Source organism: Microcaecilia unicolor, chromosome 9 (genome assembly GCF_901765095.1).
Source record: "Microcaecilia unicolor chromosome 9, aMicUni1.1, whole genome shotgun sequence".
NCBI classification, from domain to species: Eukaryota; Metazoa; Chordata; class Amphibia; order Gymnophiona; family Siphonopidae; genus Microcaecilia; species Microcaecilia unicolor.
In genome coordinates, this window is record NC_044039.1 from 141,327,245 (window position 1) to 141,345,665 (window position 18,421).

At 46.4% G+C, this 18,421-nt stretch overlaps 1 protein-coding gene across 1 annotated transcript in view; it reads right to left on the bottom strand.

The window, feature by feature from the left end:
- Positions 1 to 18,421, bottom strand: part of MGA (MAX dimerization protein MGA) — an 801,076-nt gene that overhangs the window by 76,347 nt on the left and 706,308 nt on the right. The window contains 1 exon segment of the mRNA XM_030215215.1: positions 2,768 to 2,950. Within this exon segment, the coding sequence (XP_030071075.1) occupies positions 2,768 to 2,950 (183 nt within the window).

An 18,421-nucleotide genomic window follows, 5' to 3' on the forward strand; every position in this document is an offset into this window, starting at 1 on the left:
TTCGCTTTCCTTGTATCACAGTTTGTAAAGTCTTTCGCTTTCATTACCTTCTCAGTCCCTGGGGCAATCCACCTAGAGCCTGTTATAGTAAACCTACACCATTGGCATTTACCACATCCCCTATGATCGCCCACACCTTGTTTTGGACTTGGGCATTTAAACTTATTCCCCGCCAACCTCTCTCCAATAGTTTTTCCTTTTGTGTAGGCGATCATTGGGAATTCTTCAAATCCCCGATATAGCTGAACTATATGCCAGTGTTCTCTAATTTTTAATATAATTTTCTTGCTGATCTCAGTAAAGGGTAAAACACACGTTAGCTCTTCACTTTGATTCTTCACACAGTCATCTAATAGGGAGCGCTGGGCAAACCGCGCTCGTAAGTATGCTTTATTAATAGCCGATTTAGGGTAACCCCTCTCTTCAAACCGTTGCCCCAGTTCCTTTGCTTTTTGTTTAAAGTCACTTAAATCAGAACACACTCTTCGAATACGAAGGAACTGACTTATGGGTAGGCTATATTTCAGTTTATACGGATGGTAACTTCCAAACTGAAGAAGAGTGTTACGGCTTACTAGCTTTCTATATAATGATGTACTTAGTCCTCCTTGATCTTTGAATACCACCATATCTAAGAACTCTATTTTTTGTTTACTCGCTGATTTCGTAAATTTAATGTTCTCATCTAGGTGGTTAAGCCATTCTATAAACTCATCTAGCTCTTTTTCGGATTTCGTCCACAAGAAAAAGATGTCATTCAAGAATTGTTTCCAACATTTTACTGCCATAAATACTTCTGATGGATATATCAACTTTTCTTCCATTCGGGAAATGTACAATGTGGCTACTGATGGAGCTAACGTAGCCCCCATCTCCACCCCTTCTGTTTGTAAGTAAAAGTTGTCTTTATACCAAAAGTAGTTGTTTAGAATGACCAATTCTGCTAATTGCATTATCAGTTCTGTAGGGATCCGAAGATGTTCTGTCCTCATTTCAATCTTCTCCCTTATAATATCCAAGGCCCCCCTCTGGGGAATGCGTGTATATAAAGAGACTATGTCCAAAGTAACAAGCCACATTTCATCTGTTACACCTTCAACTAGTGCAATTTCTCGTAAAAAATGTGAAGAATCCTTGATGTATGATGTCATCTCACTAACCGATTTCCGTAAAAAAAACATCAAGAAATTTAGATAGCGGCTCCAATACTGAAGGTTTTGTGCTTACTATCGGACGTCCCGGTCGGTGACTCTGTTCCTTGTGGATCTTTGGTAGAAAATAAATTTTGGGCGTTTGGGGATTTTCTTCCATCAAGAAACGACTTTCTTTCACAGTTAAACTATGATCTTCAGTAGCCGGAACCACCAACTCTTTAATCTTTTCCTGTAAACTACTCATCGGATCCTCATCCAATATTCTATAGGCTACCCTATCAGCTAACTGTCATTCTGCTTCTTTTTGATATTCTTCTCTCCTCTTCCCCCGTTCTCTCGCTCTCTATGGATAACACTCTCATTCTTCCTGTCTCATCAGCTTGTAACCTTGGGGTCATCTTTGACTCCTCTCTCTCTTTCTCTGCACATATCCAACAGACTGCTAAAACGTGTCATTTCTGTCTCTCGATCACCAAAATGTGTCCCTTCCTTTCTGAGCACACTACCAAAACCCTTATCACCTCATGCTTAGTCTACTGCAACTTGCTTCTCACAGGACTCCCACTAAGCCATCTCTCTCTCCTTCTGTTCAAAATTCTGCTGCACGACTTATATTCCCCCAGTGTCATTACACTCATATTAGCTCTCTCCTCAAGTCACTTCATTGGCTCCCTATCCGTTTCCACATACAGTTCAAACTTCTCTTATTGACTTAAAAGTATAATCACTTTGCAGCTCCTCAGTACCTCTCCACTCTTATCTCTCCCTACACTCCTCCCCAGAAACTCCGTTCATCAGGTAAATCTGTACCCTTCTCCTCCACTTGCAACTCCAGACTCTGTTCCTTTTATTTTGCTACACCATATGCCTGGAATAGACTTCCTGAGTCAGTATGTCAAGCTCCAGCTCTGGCCATCTTCAAATCTAGGCTAAAAGCCCACCTTTTTGAGGCTGCTTTTAACTCCTATTCAGCACCCATGTCTGTTTTATCATTCCTACCTTAAATAATTCCCTTATCCCTAACTTGACCCGTTTAGCTTGATTAGATTGTAAGCTCTGTTGAGCAGGGACTGTCTCTGACATGTTTTGGTGTACAGCGCTGCGTACATCTAGTAGTGCTACAGAAATGATAAATAGTACTAGTAGCTTTCTATGACAGAAATGATAAATAGTACTAGTAGCTTTCTATGATCATGCACACACAGACATATCAGATCAAATAAATTTGACAGTATCAATCTAATCCTCACTGACTGTACAAGAAAACTAAGACTATTAAGTGGCAGATAAACATTGGGGAACTCATAGCATGACTAGTGAACAAGAAGAGTGCTTCTCTTCGAACTTCTCAAACATACCCATTTGTGCTGCTGGTCAACAGATAAGATACTCATTCTGTTTCCATGCACATCTAACAGACAACTTCATCTGATTAATTAAAAACCAAAGATTTTATAATCTTCAAACATTTCTAGGACAATAGTCATTTAAGTAATCATAGATATTGGGATAATTAGTTAATTTGTTCTCAAACACAAATTTGGGAGATGGAGTTGTTATACTGTTAACAAAAAGGAAGGAGAACATGTTCTAATCTGGCACTGGGTACAAACCTGTTTCAGGATATAGCACTTGGAGACTTTTGGTAGATTATGGAGTCCAAGAGCTGCCTTTAACTTTTCAAAGAGGTCTCTCATTTCATTGCGGCGCCGACGCTCATTGGCAGTATGTGTTTGACGATAATAAGCAAAGGCATCTTCCTCACTTTTGTACTTTTTGTTCCATGCTGCACTTCTCTGTTGAGTAAAAAAAAAAGAGAAGGGTAGATAAATTAGAGGGAAAAATCCAAAGATAAAACATTTAGGAAATAATTTTTAAAAATGCGTTTTCTCATAGGCACAGAATGGGAACCAGTGTCCTAATGACTAACTGTGGGTAGTGACATCAGATGGGGGTAACATAATCCTTGTTTGGGTCACAACTACAGCATCATAAAACCTGGGGGAGGGGTGTCATAGGCTCACAGGATGCTGTAACTTGTCTGTGCAGTCTAAGCAGTCAGTATGGCCAGCAGAAGCATTGCTGACTGATGGAAGAAGTTGTCATAGAGCGAGGCAGGGCCACTTTTACCAGAGGACAAAAGGGGCAGCTGCCATCTGCCCATTAGTAAATTTAGCCCCACTTGTGTTATCTCTGTCTATTCTCCTCCTCTTCCACTCCGCCGCACGTATCCTGAATTTCTCCCTCTCTCTTCCTCTACCCTCCCGCAGTATTCTATTTCTCTCTTTCACTGCTGGCAGCAATTACAATAGGCTGCCTCCTGCCACATCTCAATTTTCTCTTTACAAGGCCTTGCCAACTTCCTGTTTCAGCATAGGTGGGGACCCTGTAGAGAGAAAGCTCTGATGCCAGCAGAAAGTAGCTTATTCTGATCACTGCCCCTAATTAAAGAGAGGTACAGGGGGTGTTCTGGGGTGGGGGGGGGGGGGGGGGGGGAGGGGAAATAGGAGGGAATTTTGTTTTGGCGACTTATATTCTGATTTTGTATTTGCCACATACTGAAGAAACACGGTATGTTACACGTTTGGTTCATGAACATCTCAGCAAATATTGTACTTGTTGCTGTTGTATTTCGGTTTGTTTTGGAAACTATATAAAAAAAGAGAGGTACAGAATGCAAGACCCATGGAGTTAGTGGAGCAAGGGGTGGGAGGAGAAACTGGACTGGAGGAGGAGGGGAAAGGGAGAGGGGAGAGAAAGGGAGAGATATTGGTCCTGGGGTGACTGGGAGAGGATGGAAGAAGGAAACACAGAGGAGAATAGCTAAATACAGGGAGAGAAAGGACATAGAGAAGAGATGCTGGTAAAGATGGATCATAGGGACAGTGATGCAGAAGGGCAATGCTAGAAAAAGGGGGGTGAAGGGACACAGGGAGGGAGTAATGTTAGAAAAGGGGGAGATAGGGGAACTAAGGGGTACAATGCTGGAAAAAGAGATGGGTGGCATGGGGGGGGGGGGGGGTGCAATGCTGGAAAAGGGGAGATGGAGGCACAGGGAAATGCTGGAAAGGGGGAGATGGGGGCATTGGGGCCACCATGCTGGAAATGGGGGAGATGGGAGGGCACGCTACACTGGAAAAGGGAGAGATGAGGCACGAGGGTAGAGCAATGCTGGAAAAGGGGTAGATGATGGGGGCACAGGGGTGGGGCAAATGCTGGAAAAGGGGGAGATGGAGATCCTGAGAGGGCAGATGCTGAACACGGGAGGTTAGGGATGGGGCACAGAGGGGAGATGCTGGACAGGATGGATACGGACGCAGAGGAAAAATAGATGGTGAACACGGAGAAAGAAGAAATGTCGAATGGATAGGAGACCCTGCAAGGACAGGAAAAAAACAGAGAACAGCAGAAAACAGATACTGGGATCAAAGCGAATAGAAAAATAAAATGTTCAGAGAACAAAGGTAGAAAAAAGTATTTTATTTTGAATGGATTAACTGGAATGTGTCAGCTTTGGGAAATAGATGCACACAAAGAAGAACACAGCCCTCATTTTATGTTTTGCCTAAAATTCATAAATCCCTCATTGATCCACTGGGTCGTCCAATAGTATCAGGGAATGGTTCCCTACTAGAACCACTGTCACAATTTGTTGATTTTTTTCTTGAAGCCACATGTACTTGAAATGCCATCTTATGTTATAGACTCTTTTCATATAATTACACTTTTAGAAGACTTTGATGGAGACCTCAACGATAACATTTTGGTAACTCCTCGATATAGATGCCTTATATACTAATGTACCACAGTTAGAATCACTCATAATCATTGAAAATACTCTTGAAGGACAATATAAGTTCCATTTCAAATTTTCTGATAATTACCTTTGCAACTCTGGCCTTAACCCGGAACTACTTTTTGTTCCAAGGAACATTCTTTCAACAAATAATGGGCACAGCTTTGGGCAGAACCATGGCCCCAGAACTAGCCAACTTATATGTGGCACATTTTGAAGAAAAATTTGACAGACCATCCTTATAAAACAGAGATAGTCTTCTATAAAAGGCACACTGATGACGTATTTCTACTTTGGACAGGCGAAGAGAGCAAATTATTGGAATCTGACAATTGGCTGAATCTACAAGACAAACATTTACATTTCAAGACCTATTATAGTAATCATCAAATTCCATATCTAGACATTTTAATTACTAAGACAACATATAGATTTGTCACAACTGTCTATAAGAAACCGACAAATGAGAATACTTTTCTACATTTTGAGAGAGGGAAAGAGAGAACTCTAGAAGGCAGAGAGCAGATAACAGAAAGGGTGGAGGGGGAGAAAAACAAAGTATTCACCCTGGAGAAGGAGAAGGGGAAGCGAAAGCCGGGGACTGACCTTAATAGGGAAAGGGATACAAGAGAGAAATGGAGAAGATGGAACCTGAGGAAGGAAACTGCTGTTGTGGTGGTGGTGGTAGGGGGAACAAGCCCTTATAATGGGTGAATTCTGCACAAGAAAATTACAAATAAAGTGTGCAGAAGGGAAAATTAGGTTCTTACCTTGCTAATTTTCTTTCCTTTAGTCACAGCAGATGAATCCATTAACTGATGGGTTGTATCTGCCTACCAGCAGGTGGAGATAGAGAACACTGAAAAATCACAGTGACCCTTGGACGGCTAGCCCCTTCTGCCTTCAGAATTTGAAATTTCCACAGAAAATGAATCAAAGGTAGAATAACAAACTTTCCTCACAGCGAACAAACGCCACAAAACCGGAGCAATAACCACACAAAGGAGGGACTCTCTCAACCTCCTGTAATAGAACAGCCTGTAGAAATTCTGAAAACTGGTTTTCAACTTCTCCTGATGAGATACAATATCTGCATGAAAGATCTAAACAAAAAAACAAAGTCAGACAGGGAGGGATCATGGATTCATCTGCTGTGACTAAAAGAAAGAAAATTAGCAAGGTAAGAACCTAATTTTCTCTTCCTTGTCATCAGCAGCAGATGAATCCATTAACTGATGGGATGTACAAAAGCACTCCCTACGTAGGGTGGGAACAGGCCACTCCGTGAGCAAGCACTTGCGCTCCAAAATGCACGTCCTGCTTCGCTGCAACATCCAGCCTGTAATGCCGGACAAAGGAGAGCTGAGAAGCCCAAGTAGCCGCACAACAGATCTCTTGAAGAGAAAGTGCACCCGTTTCAGCCCACGAGGAGGAACTCACTCTCATGGAATGCGCATCAAATGCTTCACGCGGAGACCGTCCTGAAAGCAGATACGCAGAAAAAATGACTTCCCTGAGCCAATGGGCCATAGTGACCTTAGACGTCGGACACCCGCGTCGAGGACCTGTCAACAATATAAAAAGGTGATCAGAAGTCCTGAAGTCATTTGACATCTATAGATGCTCCAACAGAGCCCTGCAGACATCCAAAAGATGCAATTGCCCAAAGGAATCCGGAAAGTCTTCCCTAGAAAAGGAAGGAAAAAAAATGGGCTGGTTCAGGTGAAACGCTGAAACCACGTAGGCAGGAAGGAAAGCACTGTACGTACCGTTACTCCGGACTCCGAGAATTGTAGAAAAGGGTCTCAACAGGACAGTGCCTGAAGCTCAGATACGTGTCTAGCCGATGTCATGGCCACAAAAAAGGCTGTCTTGAGTCACATCCTTCTACGAAGCTCGCTTAAGCGGCTCGAAAGGCAAATGCTGGAGAGCCTTCAACACCAGCCCCAGGTTCCATGCCGGACAAGGCAACCGCAAGGGAGGACGGAGCCGAAGCGCCCCTCTGAGAAATCGGGCAACGTCTGGATGAGCAGCAAGGGATAAGCCCGAGACTTTCCCTTGAAAGCATGCCAATGCTGCCACTTGAACCTGCAGGGAATTATAAGCCAGACCTTTTTGTAAACCATCCTGCAAGAAGTCCAGTACCGGCAAGACTGTAGCCCACGTAGGTGTGATCGCCTTTGAAACACACCACGCCTCAAACTTGCGCCAGATCCGAGCATAAGCTGCAGAGGTAGACCGCTTGCAGGCCTGCAAGGGAGTAGAGATGACCTTGTTAGAGCAGCCCTTATCTCTCAATTGCGCCCTCTCAAGAGCTAGGCCATAAGACCAAATTGGCAGGGACCCTCCATAGTCACCGGACCTTGAACCAACAGGTTCGGCACCAGAGGCAAAGGAAATGGAGCCTCTACCATCATCCGACATAGATCTGCACACCATGGACACCTTGGCCAGTCTGGAACAATGAGAATCACCAATCCCCGTTGCAGTCAAATCTGAAGGAGGACTCGCCCTATCAAGGGCCAAGGAGGGAACACATACAGGAGGCCCGAGGGCCAGGGTTGAGCCAGTGCATCCAACCCCGCCGAGCAAGGATCTCTCCTTCTGCTGAAAAAGCGAGGGACTTTTTGGCGTTTGTACTTGACGCCATTAGATCCAATCCAGGAGTCCCCCATTTGGCACAAATCTGAAGAAAAACTTCTTCTGCCAGCTCCCATTCCGCTGGGTCGATTTGATGCCTGCTGAGAAAATCGGCTTGCACGTTGCTCTGACCTGGTATGTGAGCTGCAGACAGCAGATGCAAGTGCAGCTTGGCCCAGTGGAAAATCTGAGCGGCCTCCACGGCCAGGGCCCTGCACTGAGTGCCGCCCTGATTGATGTAGGCCACCGCTGTCGTGTATGTCTGACAGAACTCGGACAGCAAGCCCCTTCAGAGTCTTGTGGAAGGCCATAAGAGCTGGAATATCGCTCTCAGTTCCAAGTGATTGATGGACCACCCCGCTCCCACGGGTGTCCACTGACCCTGAGCATAGCTTCCCTGGCAAAGAGCTCCCCAGCCTGAAAGGCTGGCATCCGTTATCAACAGGCACCAAGAAGGAAGTGCGAGTGGCATTCCCTGTCGCAGCATCCTGTCGGAGAGCCACCAATCCACATTGTGGCGGGCCACAGGGAGCACGTTAGTCTGCGTTGGTATTCCTGGGAGACCGGCGACCATTGTTGGAGCACAGCAATCTGCAGTGGCCTCATATGAGCTCTCACCCAGGGAACCACCTCCATGGTGGCCGTCATCGACCCCAGAAGCTGGACAATGTCCCAAGCTCAAGGGTGAGGCATCTACAGGAGCAGACGGACCTGTTTCTGAAGCTTGCATCACCTGTGGTTGGGGAGAAAGACAAAACCCAGAGGCCGTGTCGAACCGGACCCCCAAATACTCAAGAGACTGAGAGGGGGTCAGGTGACTTTTGGGTATATTGACCACACAGCCCAGAGTCTGCAGGACTGTAACCACTCTGGCTGTGGCAAGACGGCTTTCGTCTGCCGAATCCGCTCTGATGAGCCAGTCGACGAGATAAGGGTGAACTCTGATACCCTCTCACCTGAGAAAGGCAGCTACCACCACCATTACCTTGTAAAAGGTACGGGGAGCTGTGGCGAGGACGAAAGGCAAGGCCCGAAACTGGAAATGTTAGCCCAACACCGCAAACCGGAGAAACCGCTGATGCGGAGGCCAAATAGGAATGTGCAAATACGCTTATTTTAGGTCCAGAGACGTGAGAAACTCTCCTGGCTGTACTGCCGCAATGACGGAGTGCAGGGTTTCCATATGAAAGTGACGCACTCTTAGGTCCTCGTTGACTCTTCGAAAGTCGAGGATCGGTCTTGAAAGACCCGCCTTTTCGAGGCACCACAAAATAAATGGAGTAGCAACTGCCGCCGCGTTCGGCGGGAGGCACCGGGATCACTGCTCCGAGGTGCAAGGCCTCCTCTACCGCCGCCCGTTTGACGGCAGTGCTGAATCAGGACTCTAAAAAAAAAAAATAAAAAAAAAAAAGTCTCTCACCAGGGCATCGAATTCCAATCGGTAACCTTCTCTGATCAGGTCCAGGACCCACTGATCCGAAGTAGTCTTGGTCCACTCCTCGAGAAAGATGTCCTCCTACTGCAGGAATCGAGGAGTGGACTGGCGCCCCATCACTGTAGAGGACGCACCTGAACTCCTGGCCTTGAACTGGCCCCTGCAGAATGTTTGTCCGAGCGAAAGGAGTTCCTCTGATGAAAACGGGCACGTTGAGAAAACCCAGCAGAGCGCCCCGGGCAATACCTGCGAGCTTCATGGAAGCGAGGTCTGGTAGAGGAGGGAAACACAGAACCTTGGAAGAAGGCCTCGGCCTATCCTCAGGTAACCGTTGGGACTTAGAGTCCCCTGTAACAATCTTCTCCAATTCCTCTCCAAATAACAGAAGGCCCCGAAAGGGTAACCTCACCAGCCTTTGCTTAGAGGCCGTGTCAGCCGCCCAATGCTGCAGCCAAAGAAGGCGGTGGGCAGAAACTGCCACAGACATCTGCTTAGCCGAAGCTCTGACCAGATCATAAAGGGCATCAGCCAAAAATGACAGGGCAGACTCTATCCGTGGGGCAACCTCAGAGAGGGACGCCGCACCATCCGTGGGCTGATCCACCGCCTGTTGTAACCAGGAAAAACAGGCCTGGGCTGCATAGGAACTGCAAATAGTCGCCCTTAAGGCAAGGTCCGATATTTCAAAGGACCGCTTCAGCGCAGATTCTAGCTACCGGTCCTGCATGTCTTTCAAAGCAACCCCTCCCCTCTACTGGGAGAATGATCTTTTTAGTCGCAGCCGTGACCAACGCATCCACTTTAGGCATCCCAAAAAGGGCCAAGTGATCCTCACTCAGAGGGAAAAAGCTGACCCAAAGTCCTGGCCACTTTCGAAGGCCCATTGGGGTCAGACCATTGAGCTGAAATAAGCTCCTGGATGGAGTCATGCACAGGAAAAGCCCGAGCAGGCTTCTTAGTACTTGCCATCCTAGGATTAACAGAGGAGGCATCGTCCTCGACAGGATCATCAATCGAGAGGGCCTGCAAGACGTCAGCAATGAGAGCTGGCAGCTCGTTGCGGTGGAAAATCCGAACCGCATTGGGATCATCCAAGTCCAGTGGCAAACAGGAACCCTCATCTGGATCATCTGTCCATGAGGGCCTGCCAGATCCCTCAGACTCCCCACAGCCTGACCATGGGGGGTGGGGAGATATGCGCCACTCTCAGATGGGGAACTTACCAGTCTACGTCTAGCGTCCTTCCAACGCTTGGGGGAACAATTAACATCTGCAGCCATCCCTGGGCCATCAAAACCTAGAGGGAATCCAGAATGCAACGCAGTGTCAGACACCTGCGGCAGAGCTCTTTTTAACATGAAGGCCTTATGCATCAGTAGCACAAACTCCGGAGAGAAAAACTCACCCTGGCCCTCCGCCCCCGAATTAGGAGAAGCGGAGGCTGGAGCTCCTCTAGCAGCCTTGAAACGAGGCATCCCCCTGCACTCAGACACCTCCACAACCACAAGGGTCGAGTCACACGGCGCTTCCAAAATGGCTGCCAGCTCCATCGAGCGGGAAGAATCACCGCTCGCCATGCTCGTACTAGCACGTGCATCTAAGGAGCACGTACTGCAAAGCCCCGCTGCTGACCTGCGTTTACCACAGCGGTAGCAGCGCTTAACTCCTTCAGCAGCCATCGCCCGACTGGACGGAAATATAGAAATAAAATGGCGGCTTCGCGCCAAAACTTACCCCGCACAGAATGCTGTTCGCAGGAACCTCCCCGGAGGAGCCGGGCACCACTCTCACCTCAGAAGACCGAGTCAACGAGCTCAGGTCAGGCTGCACTGAACCAGAATCTCTGGAGAAAGCCTCAGAAATAGCAACACTGTACAAGCGCGCCCCTTTTTTTTTGTTAACGGTATGAGGAAAGTTGGAGGCAGGCAGCAACAGAGGGACTCCGGGAGGAGGGGTAATGGGTAAGGCAGGGATAGGGCGAACCTATATGCCTTTAAAGTGGGCACCACCAGCCACAACACCCCCGCTCTACTGGCAAAGCACAGGAGCCACCCCAGGCAGAAATCCAGGAGCTGATGAAGCGACGTCCACACCTGCTGGGAGATAGAGAAATACTGAAGGCAGCAGGGGCAAGCAGTCCAAGGGTCACTGTGGTTTTTCAGTGTTCTCTATCTCTATCTGCTGGTAGGCGGACACAACCCATCAGTTAATGGATTCATCTGCTGTTTTGCAGAATTCCCCCATGCAAGAATAAGTGCTGCCATTTCACGGGAGTCTGGGAGTGCTGATATAGTACAGTAAAGTTTTGAGTGTGTCTTTGCATAAGTTTATGCATAGTGTTTTACAGTGCAGGGTTGTGTGTTGGTGTTATTGAGATGACATTAAAACATTAATATAATTTTAGTTTGCATATCATCACATGGGGTTTAGAACATTTTGCTGGATCTGATGTGTGCTGAGGTGGTCAACCGTAGCAGATTTGTGCTTGATCAGTTTAAATTATGAGACACTGAGAGGCATTTTCGATATAACATCTAAGTCAGACTTTGGATGTTTTGCACTAAATGTCCCAAATCTGAATAGACACTGAGAGGCATTTTCGATATAACATCTAAGTCAGACTTTGGATGTTTTGCACTAAATGTCCCAAATCTGAATAGGAAATACAGTCATTTTTGAAATACAAATCTTTTTTTTTTTTCAAAAGTAGTCATATGCAAGATGTTTTTGTTTCTGTGCATTTATCTTTTTGGTCTATAAAAAAAAACCCCATCCAAGTAAAAAATAAACAAAATCATGTCATTGCAATGTAGGTGGAGCCAAGTAAAATCCACCAGAAAGAAAACGTTCTTCTCAATGTGGAAGCTCAAACGTGTGAAACAATACTTCCTGAGGGATGATACCTTTCGCAACCTGATACAATCAATGGTAATAAGTCAACTAGACTACTGCAATGGAATCTATGCAGGATGTAAAGAACAACCCTTAAAGAAACTCCAAACCACTCAAAACACGGCAGCTAGACTCATATTTGGAAAAAGGCAATTCGAAAGTGCAAAACCCCTCAGAGAAAAATTACACTGGCTCCCAATCAAAGAACGCAATGCCTTTAAAATTTGTACCATGGTTCATAAAATTCTCTATGGTGAAGCGCCAGGATGCATGATAGACTTAATTGACCTACCAATCAAAAACGCCTCCAATTCAAGAAGATCACATCTCTACCTAAACTACCCAAGCTGTAAAGGCCTTAAATACAAATCTACTCACGCATCCAGCTTTTCCTCCATAAGCACACAACTGTGGAACGCACTACCAAAAGCAGTGAAAACAACCTATGACCACCTAAACTTCTGGAACATTCTAAAAACCACCCTGTTCAAAAAGGCATACCATCCCGATCCAACTTAAAAGACTGACCTCGGCTACACAAGAAAACCAAAGCACGTATGATCACAATACTACCCTTCCATATTATGACTTTATGTGGCTTTGCCATATAAACATCATTTTACCACAACAGCACAATGTATTTGTTCACACCGGAAATAGTAAATACCACTCCGGAACTATGTAAGCCACATTGAGCCTGCAAATAGGTGGGAAAATGTAACAAATAAATTCTTAGTAGGCTCGCCACCCAGACATCCCAGGAGAGCAGTGGGGCACCCTAGGGGGCACTGCTGTGGATTTCATATAAATGCTCCCAGATACCCATCTCACCACTACCTACTTATACTGTATGGTGAGCCCTCCAAAAATCTACTGTATCCATGGCTTTTTTTGAGGGGGTACTGAGTACCGGTGGAAACACTGTCTGCTAAAATTGACCCACGAATCCCAAGTTTTAATGGAAGAGCTTAGGCGCTACACACCAATTCTGCCTTGTCGTAGATTCTGGGACTGGTTGTAGAGGGCCTGGCTATTGTGGGGTGGGTCCCTCAGTGATCACCCCACCCCTGAAGGGTGGCCTAGCATTGGAGTACTGGCACCTTTTTTGCTAGAAAAAATGCACTGACTGTATCCAACTGTACACCACTACAATAGACCATATATGTGAAGGAGTCACACATATGTGGGTACAAGTAGGCTTTTGGAGGGCTCACACTTTCCACAACAAGAGTGGATTATGGGCCTGGGTCCCCTTCTCCATAATGCACTGCACTGACCACTAGGCTACTCCAGGGATCTGCATGTTGCTCTAATAGGATTGGCTATAACATCTGAGGTTGTCATAGAAGCTGGTATGTACACTGCTTCTTTTACATCTTTGGGGTGTGGGAGGGGGTGACTACTGGGAGAGTAAGGGGGGGTCATCTCTGATTCCCAGTGGTCATCTGGTCATTTAGGACACCTTTTGTGCCTTATTCGTTCTAAAAAACAGGTCTAGACCAAATGTTGGAAGTTGTAGCCTGTTGGTGGAGGTGTACATTGTACTTATGAAGGCCTGAACCAAGCAGTTTCAGTGCTGCTAAGTATCTAATATCTAAGAATTAATGTACAGACGATGAGAAGTGGAAATTTCTCTTTTTTCTGAAATTACAATGATATTAAGCAGGTCAGGTGGAGCAAGTACCCCCCACCTCTTTCCCCCACCTTCCTCTGACCAAGCAAGTGAAAGACAATGAGCTCCTGCCATTGTTGTCCATTGCTGTTCACATGAATGTGTGTATTAGCCTTTGAGAGACTTTTAGGATGCAGATCAAAGGAAGTTCCAGGTGTAGGGGGCAGGGCTGACAGAGGAGAGAGAGATAGAAATCCTGTAGTAAGGACTGGATAAGAAAATATTATTGCAGAAGGGGAAGAATCTCTCCTTTTGAATATGGCCAGGAGACAGAATTCTTTCCCATGCCCTTGGAAGTAAGGCTACTATTCAGGACAGAATTACCCTTTTACAACCATGAATCAGGTAACACCTTATTTCCTTCTCTGCCTAGAACAATTCAAACACTATCTCCCTGGTCCCTGGAGTCAAAAGCAATAGTTCTATTGACAAGAGAAACCTAACACCTCTATAGCAACTGGAAGCAGTAAACTTTTGTCTCCTCTTTTAGAATAGGGGAAATACTAATTAAAGGTTTGAGAAATGTATGTCCAAAACATTTGGACAACAGACCAAATGCATCTTCAAAAGGAAATATAAACAGATGCTGTGTATTTTATTGATACTAGAGATCCTGACTGACTGTAAGGTGCTAACTAAGGGGGTGTGACAACCCCTCCCCCTTGTGCTCCCTTTTGTCTTGTAAGGGAAAAGAAACCCTATATAATATTTCTCTGCCAGATAGGAGGTGGGGCAGTGTACATCTCTTTTGGCTCCCAAGCCAGGGAGTCTGAAAGAATGTCCTGCTCCCACTTTCCATTGCCATTTCTATATATGTTCTCATTTCTGTCATATTCTAGACTATACTTGAATATTTTCTTATTTTTTTATCCTAATCTCTGGATAATTAAATAAACCTGTGTTAACCCCAGGAAGCGCTTCCTTGGTCTCTTTTTGTCTTGGTTACAGTCTAAAATAGTGCTACCAGTTGTCTGGTTCTTTTAAGATATTGGTCGAGGGGATTGTATTTGTGTGAGTAGTGCCCAGCCGTGATTAGAGACTCTGGAGGCGTGGCACGAAAAGCACAAACAAGGCGTAGACGATTTAGTTTTGCTCTGTTATGGCCAAGTATTAGGAACGCCCTAAGCCCTTCCCGACATGCCCCCTTGTGATTTGGACGCACTGCAGACGAACTGCATAGACAAATGTCTTCAACATCTGCTCGAAAATACCAATTTGGATGTTTTAAGAAATTCATCCAAATGCTGCTTTATGACATTTTTTGGACATTTTTCTCTTTCAAACATGAGCCCTAGACTCCTTTTGTGAAAACAATTAAAACTGTATTTAGATGTGTATGTGGTTTAATGTTGGCAAATGTTTGACATAATGGAGTTTAAAATATGTAGAATGCCATGATAGCCAGCAGCCCTTAGTCCCTTCACAACTATGCCAAATTTATACCAAGAATGCATTACAAAAAATCCTCAATCATTGGCTTTCAATTTCACTTTAGGATGGGTCAACCTTGGCATTTCTGCACTCCTCTGCCAGCCCTGCTGCTTCCAGGAAAAAAAAAAGTAGTATAAAAGGTGCAGAGCTGCTGTTTAGGCTGCACAGCTGATGGCTTTGCCGATGCCACCTCTTCTGATATGGACTTCCTGTTTCTGAGGGGCAGAACTAACAGAGACACAGGCGGCATGGCCTTGACAGTGGCTTCACAGCCTTTATGCTGCATTTTCCCCCCAGTGGGAAGCAGTTTGGCTGACAGGGGGCTAAGGCTTCAGTTAGAGTAAATCACCCAACCCTACAAGACCACCTAAACCTTATCTTGTTCTATAGACCACCAGGCAACTGGCAAGATTGACAAACACATTTTACAGACTTCATATCGAACACATGCCTCTCTGCCCAAAACCTTCTTATTGCAGGAGATATAAACCTTTACCTTGAGGATAATAACCTAACAAACGTAATTGAATGCAAGGATTTCCTCCAACTTTGGGAACTCCAATGGCCAAACACACAACCCACCTATAATAAAGGACACACACTAGACATCATTACATACAAATTTTCACCATTAAATTTTCACCATTAAAAGACATAAAATGGACAGCCATACCATGGTCTGATCATTACAAAGCAAACCTCTCCCTCCATTGGCAAACAAAAAATTCTCAACACAAACAAGAACAACTAATCTATACCACGAGAGGCAAAATAGATCCAGCAACATTTTGGCAGCAACTCTATAACAATGAATGGACAGCACCAACAGATTCAACCCAATTTCTTCACGACTGGGACAACAGATGCAGAATCATACTAGACCACATAGCACCACTTCAAACCAGAACCTCACATAGGAAAATTTCAATACCATGGTTCAGTGAAGAACTTAAAGAATTAAAAACACAAGTCAGAAGATTGGAACGTGCCTGGAATAAGAAAAAAAAAGACGACTTTGCATTCAACGATTGGAAACAATTACATAGAAAGCGAATGCTACATACCTGTAGAAGGTATTCTCCGAGGACAGCAGGCTGATTGTTCTCACTGATGGGTTGACGTCCTCGGCAGCCCCCTCCATCGGAAAGTTTACTAGCAAAGGCCTTTGCTAGTCCTCGCGCGCCCATGCGCACCGCGCATGCGCGGCCGTCTTCCCGCCCGAAACTGGCTCGAGCCGGCCAGTCCAGTATGTAGCAAGACAATACACTTCAAGGGAAGACACAACTCCAAAGGGGAGGCGGGCGGGTTTGTGAGAACAATCAGCCTGCTGTCCTCGGAGAATACCTTCTACAGGTATGTAGCATTCGCTTTCTCCGAGGACAAGCAGGCTGCTTGTTCTCACTGATGGGGTATCCCTAGCCCCCAGGCTCACAGCCTGGAACAGAACAAACAGGGCCCTCGGGGGGTGGAGTTGGATCCTAAAGCCCAAACAGGTTCTGAAGAACTGACTGCCCGAACCGACTGTCGCGTTGGGTATCCTGCTGCAGGCAGTAATGAGATGTGAATGTGTGGACAGATGACCACGTCGCAGCTTTGCAAATGTCTTCAATGGAGGCTGACTTCAAGTGGGCTACCGACGCAGCCATGGCTCTAACATTTTGAGCCGTGACATGACCCTCAAGAGCCAGCCCCGCCTGGGCGTAAGTGAAGGAAATGCAATCTGCTAGCCAATTGGATATGGTGCGTTCCCTACAGCCACTCCCCTCCTATTGGGATCAAAAGAAACAAACAATTGGGCGGACTGGCTGTGGGGCTGTGTCCGCTCCAGGTAGAAGGCCAATGCTCTCTTGCAGTCCAATGTGTGCAGCTGACGTTCAGCAGGGCAGGAATGAGGACGGGGAAAGAATGTTGGCAAGACAATTGACTGGTTCAGATGGAACTCCGACACGACCTTTGGCAGGAACTTAGGGTGAGTGCGGAGGACTACTCTGTTATGATGAAATTTGGTGTAAGGAGCCTGGGCTACCAGGGCCTGAAGCTCACTGACTCTACGAGCTGAAGTAACTGCCACCAAGAAAATGACCTTCCAAGTCAGTACTTCAGATGGCAGGAATTCAGTGGCTCGAAAGGAGGTTTCATCAGCTGGGTGAGAACGACATTGAGATCCCATGACACTGTAGGAGGCTTGACAGGGGGCTTTGACAAAAGCAAACCTCTCATGAAGCGAACAACTAAAGGCTGTCCCGAGATCGGCTTACCTTCCACACGGTAATGGTATGCACTGATTGCACTAAGGTGAACCCTTACAGAGTTGGTCTTGAGACCAGACTCAGACAAGTGCAGAAGGTATTCAAGCAGGGTCTGTGTAGGACAAGAGCGAGGATCTAGGGCCTTGCTGTCACACCAGACGGCAAACCTCCTCCAATGGAAGAAGTAACATCTCTTAGTGGAATCTTTCCTGGAAGCAAGCAAGATGCGGGAGACACCCTCTGACAGACCCAAAGAGGCAAGTCTACGCCCTCAACATCCAGGCCGTAAGAGCCAGCGACTGGAGGCTGGGATGCAGAAGTGCCCCTTCGTCCTGTGTGATGAGGGTCGGAAAACACTCCAATCTCCACGGTTCTTCGGAGGACAACTCCAGAAGAAGAGGGAACCAGATCTGACGCGGCCAAAAAGGAGCAATCAGAATCATGGTGCCTTGGTCTTGCTTGAGTTTCAACAAAGTCTTCCCCACCAGAGGTATGGGAGGATAAGCATACAGCAGACCCTCCCCCCAGTCCAGGAGGAAGGCATCCGATGCCAGTCTGCCGTGGGCCTGAAGCCTGGAACAGAACTGAGGGACTTTGTGGTTCACTCGAGATGCGAAGAGATCTACCAAGGGGGTGCCCCACACCTGGAAGATCTGTCGTACCACACGGGAATTGAGCGACCACTCGTGAGGTTGCATAATCCTGCTCAACCTGTCGGCCAGACTGTTGTTTATGCCTGCCAGATATGTGGCTTGGAGCACCATGTCGTGACGGCGAGCCCAGAGCCACATGCTGACGGCTTCCTGACACAGGGGGGCGAGATCCGGTGCCCCCCTGCTTGTTGACATAGTACATGGCAACCTGGTTGTCTGTCTGAATTTGGATAATTTGGTGGGACAGCCGATCTCTGAAAGCCTTCAGAGCGTTCCAGATCGCTCGTAACTCCAGAAGATTGATCTGCAGATCGCGTTCCTGGAGGGACCAGCTTCCTTGGGTGTGAAGCCCATCGACATGAGCTCCCCATCCAGGAGGGACGCATCCGTGGTCAGCACCTTTTGTGGCTGAAGAATTTGGAAGGGACGTCCCAGAGTCAAATTGGAGCAAATCGTCCACCAATATAGGGATTTGAGAAAACTCGTGGACAGGTGGATC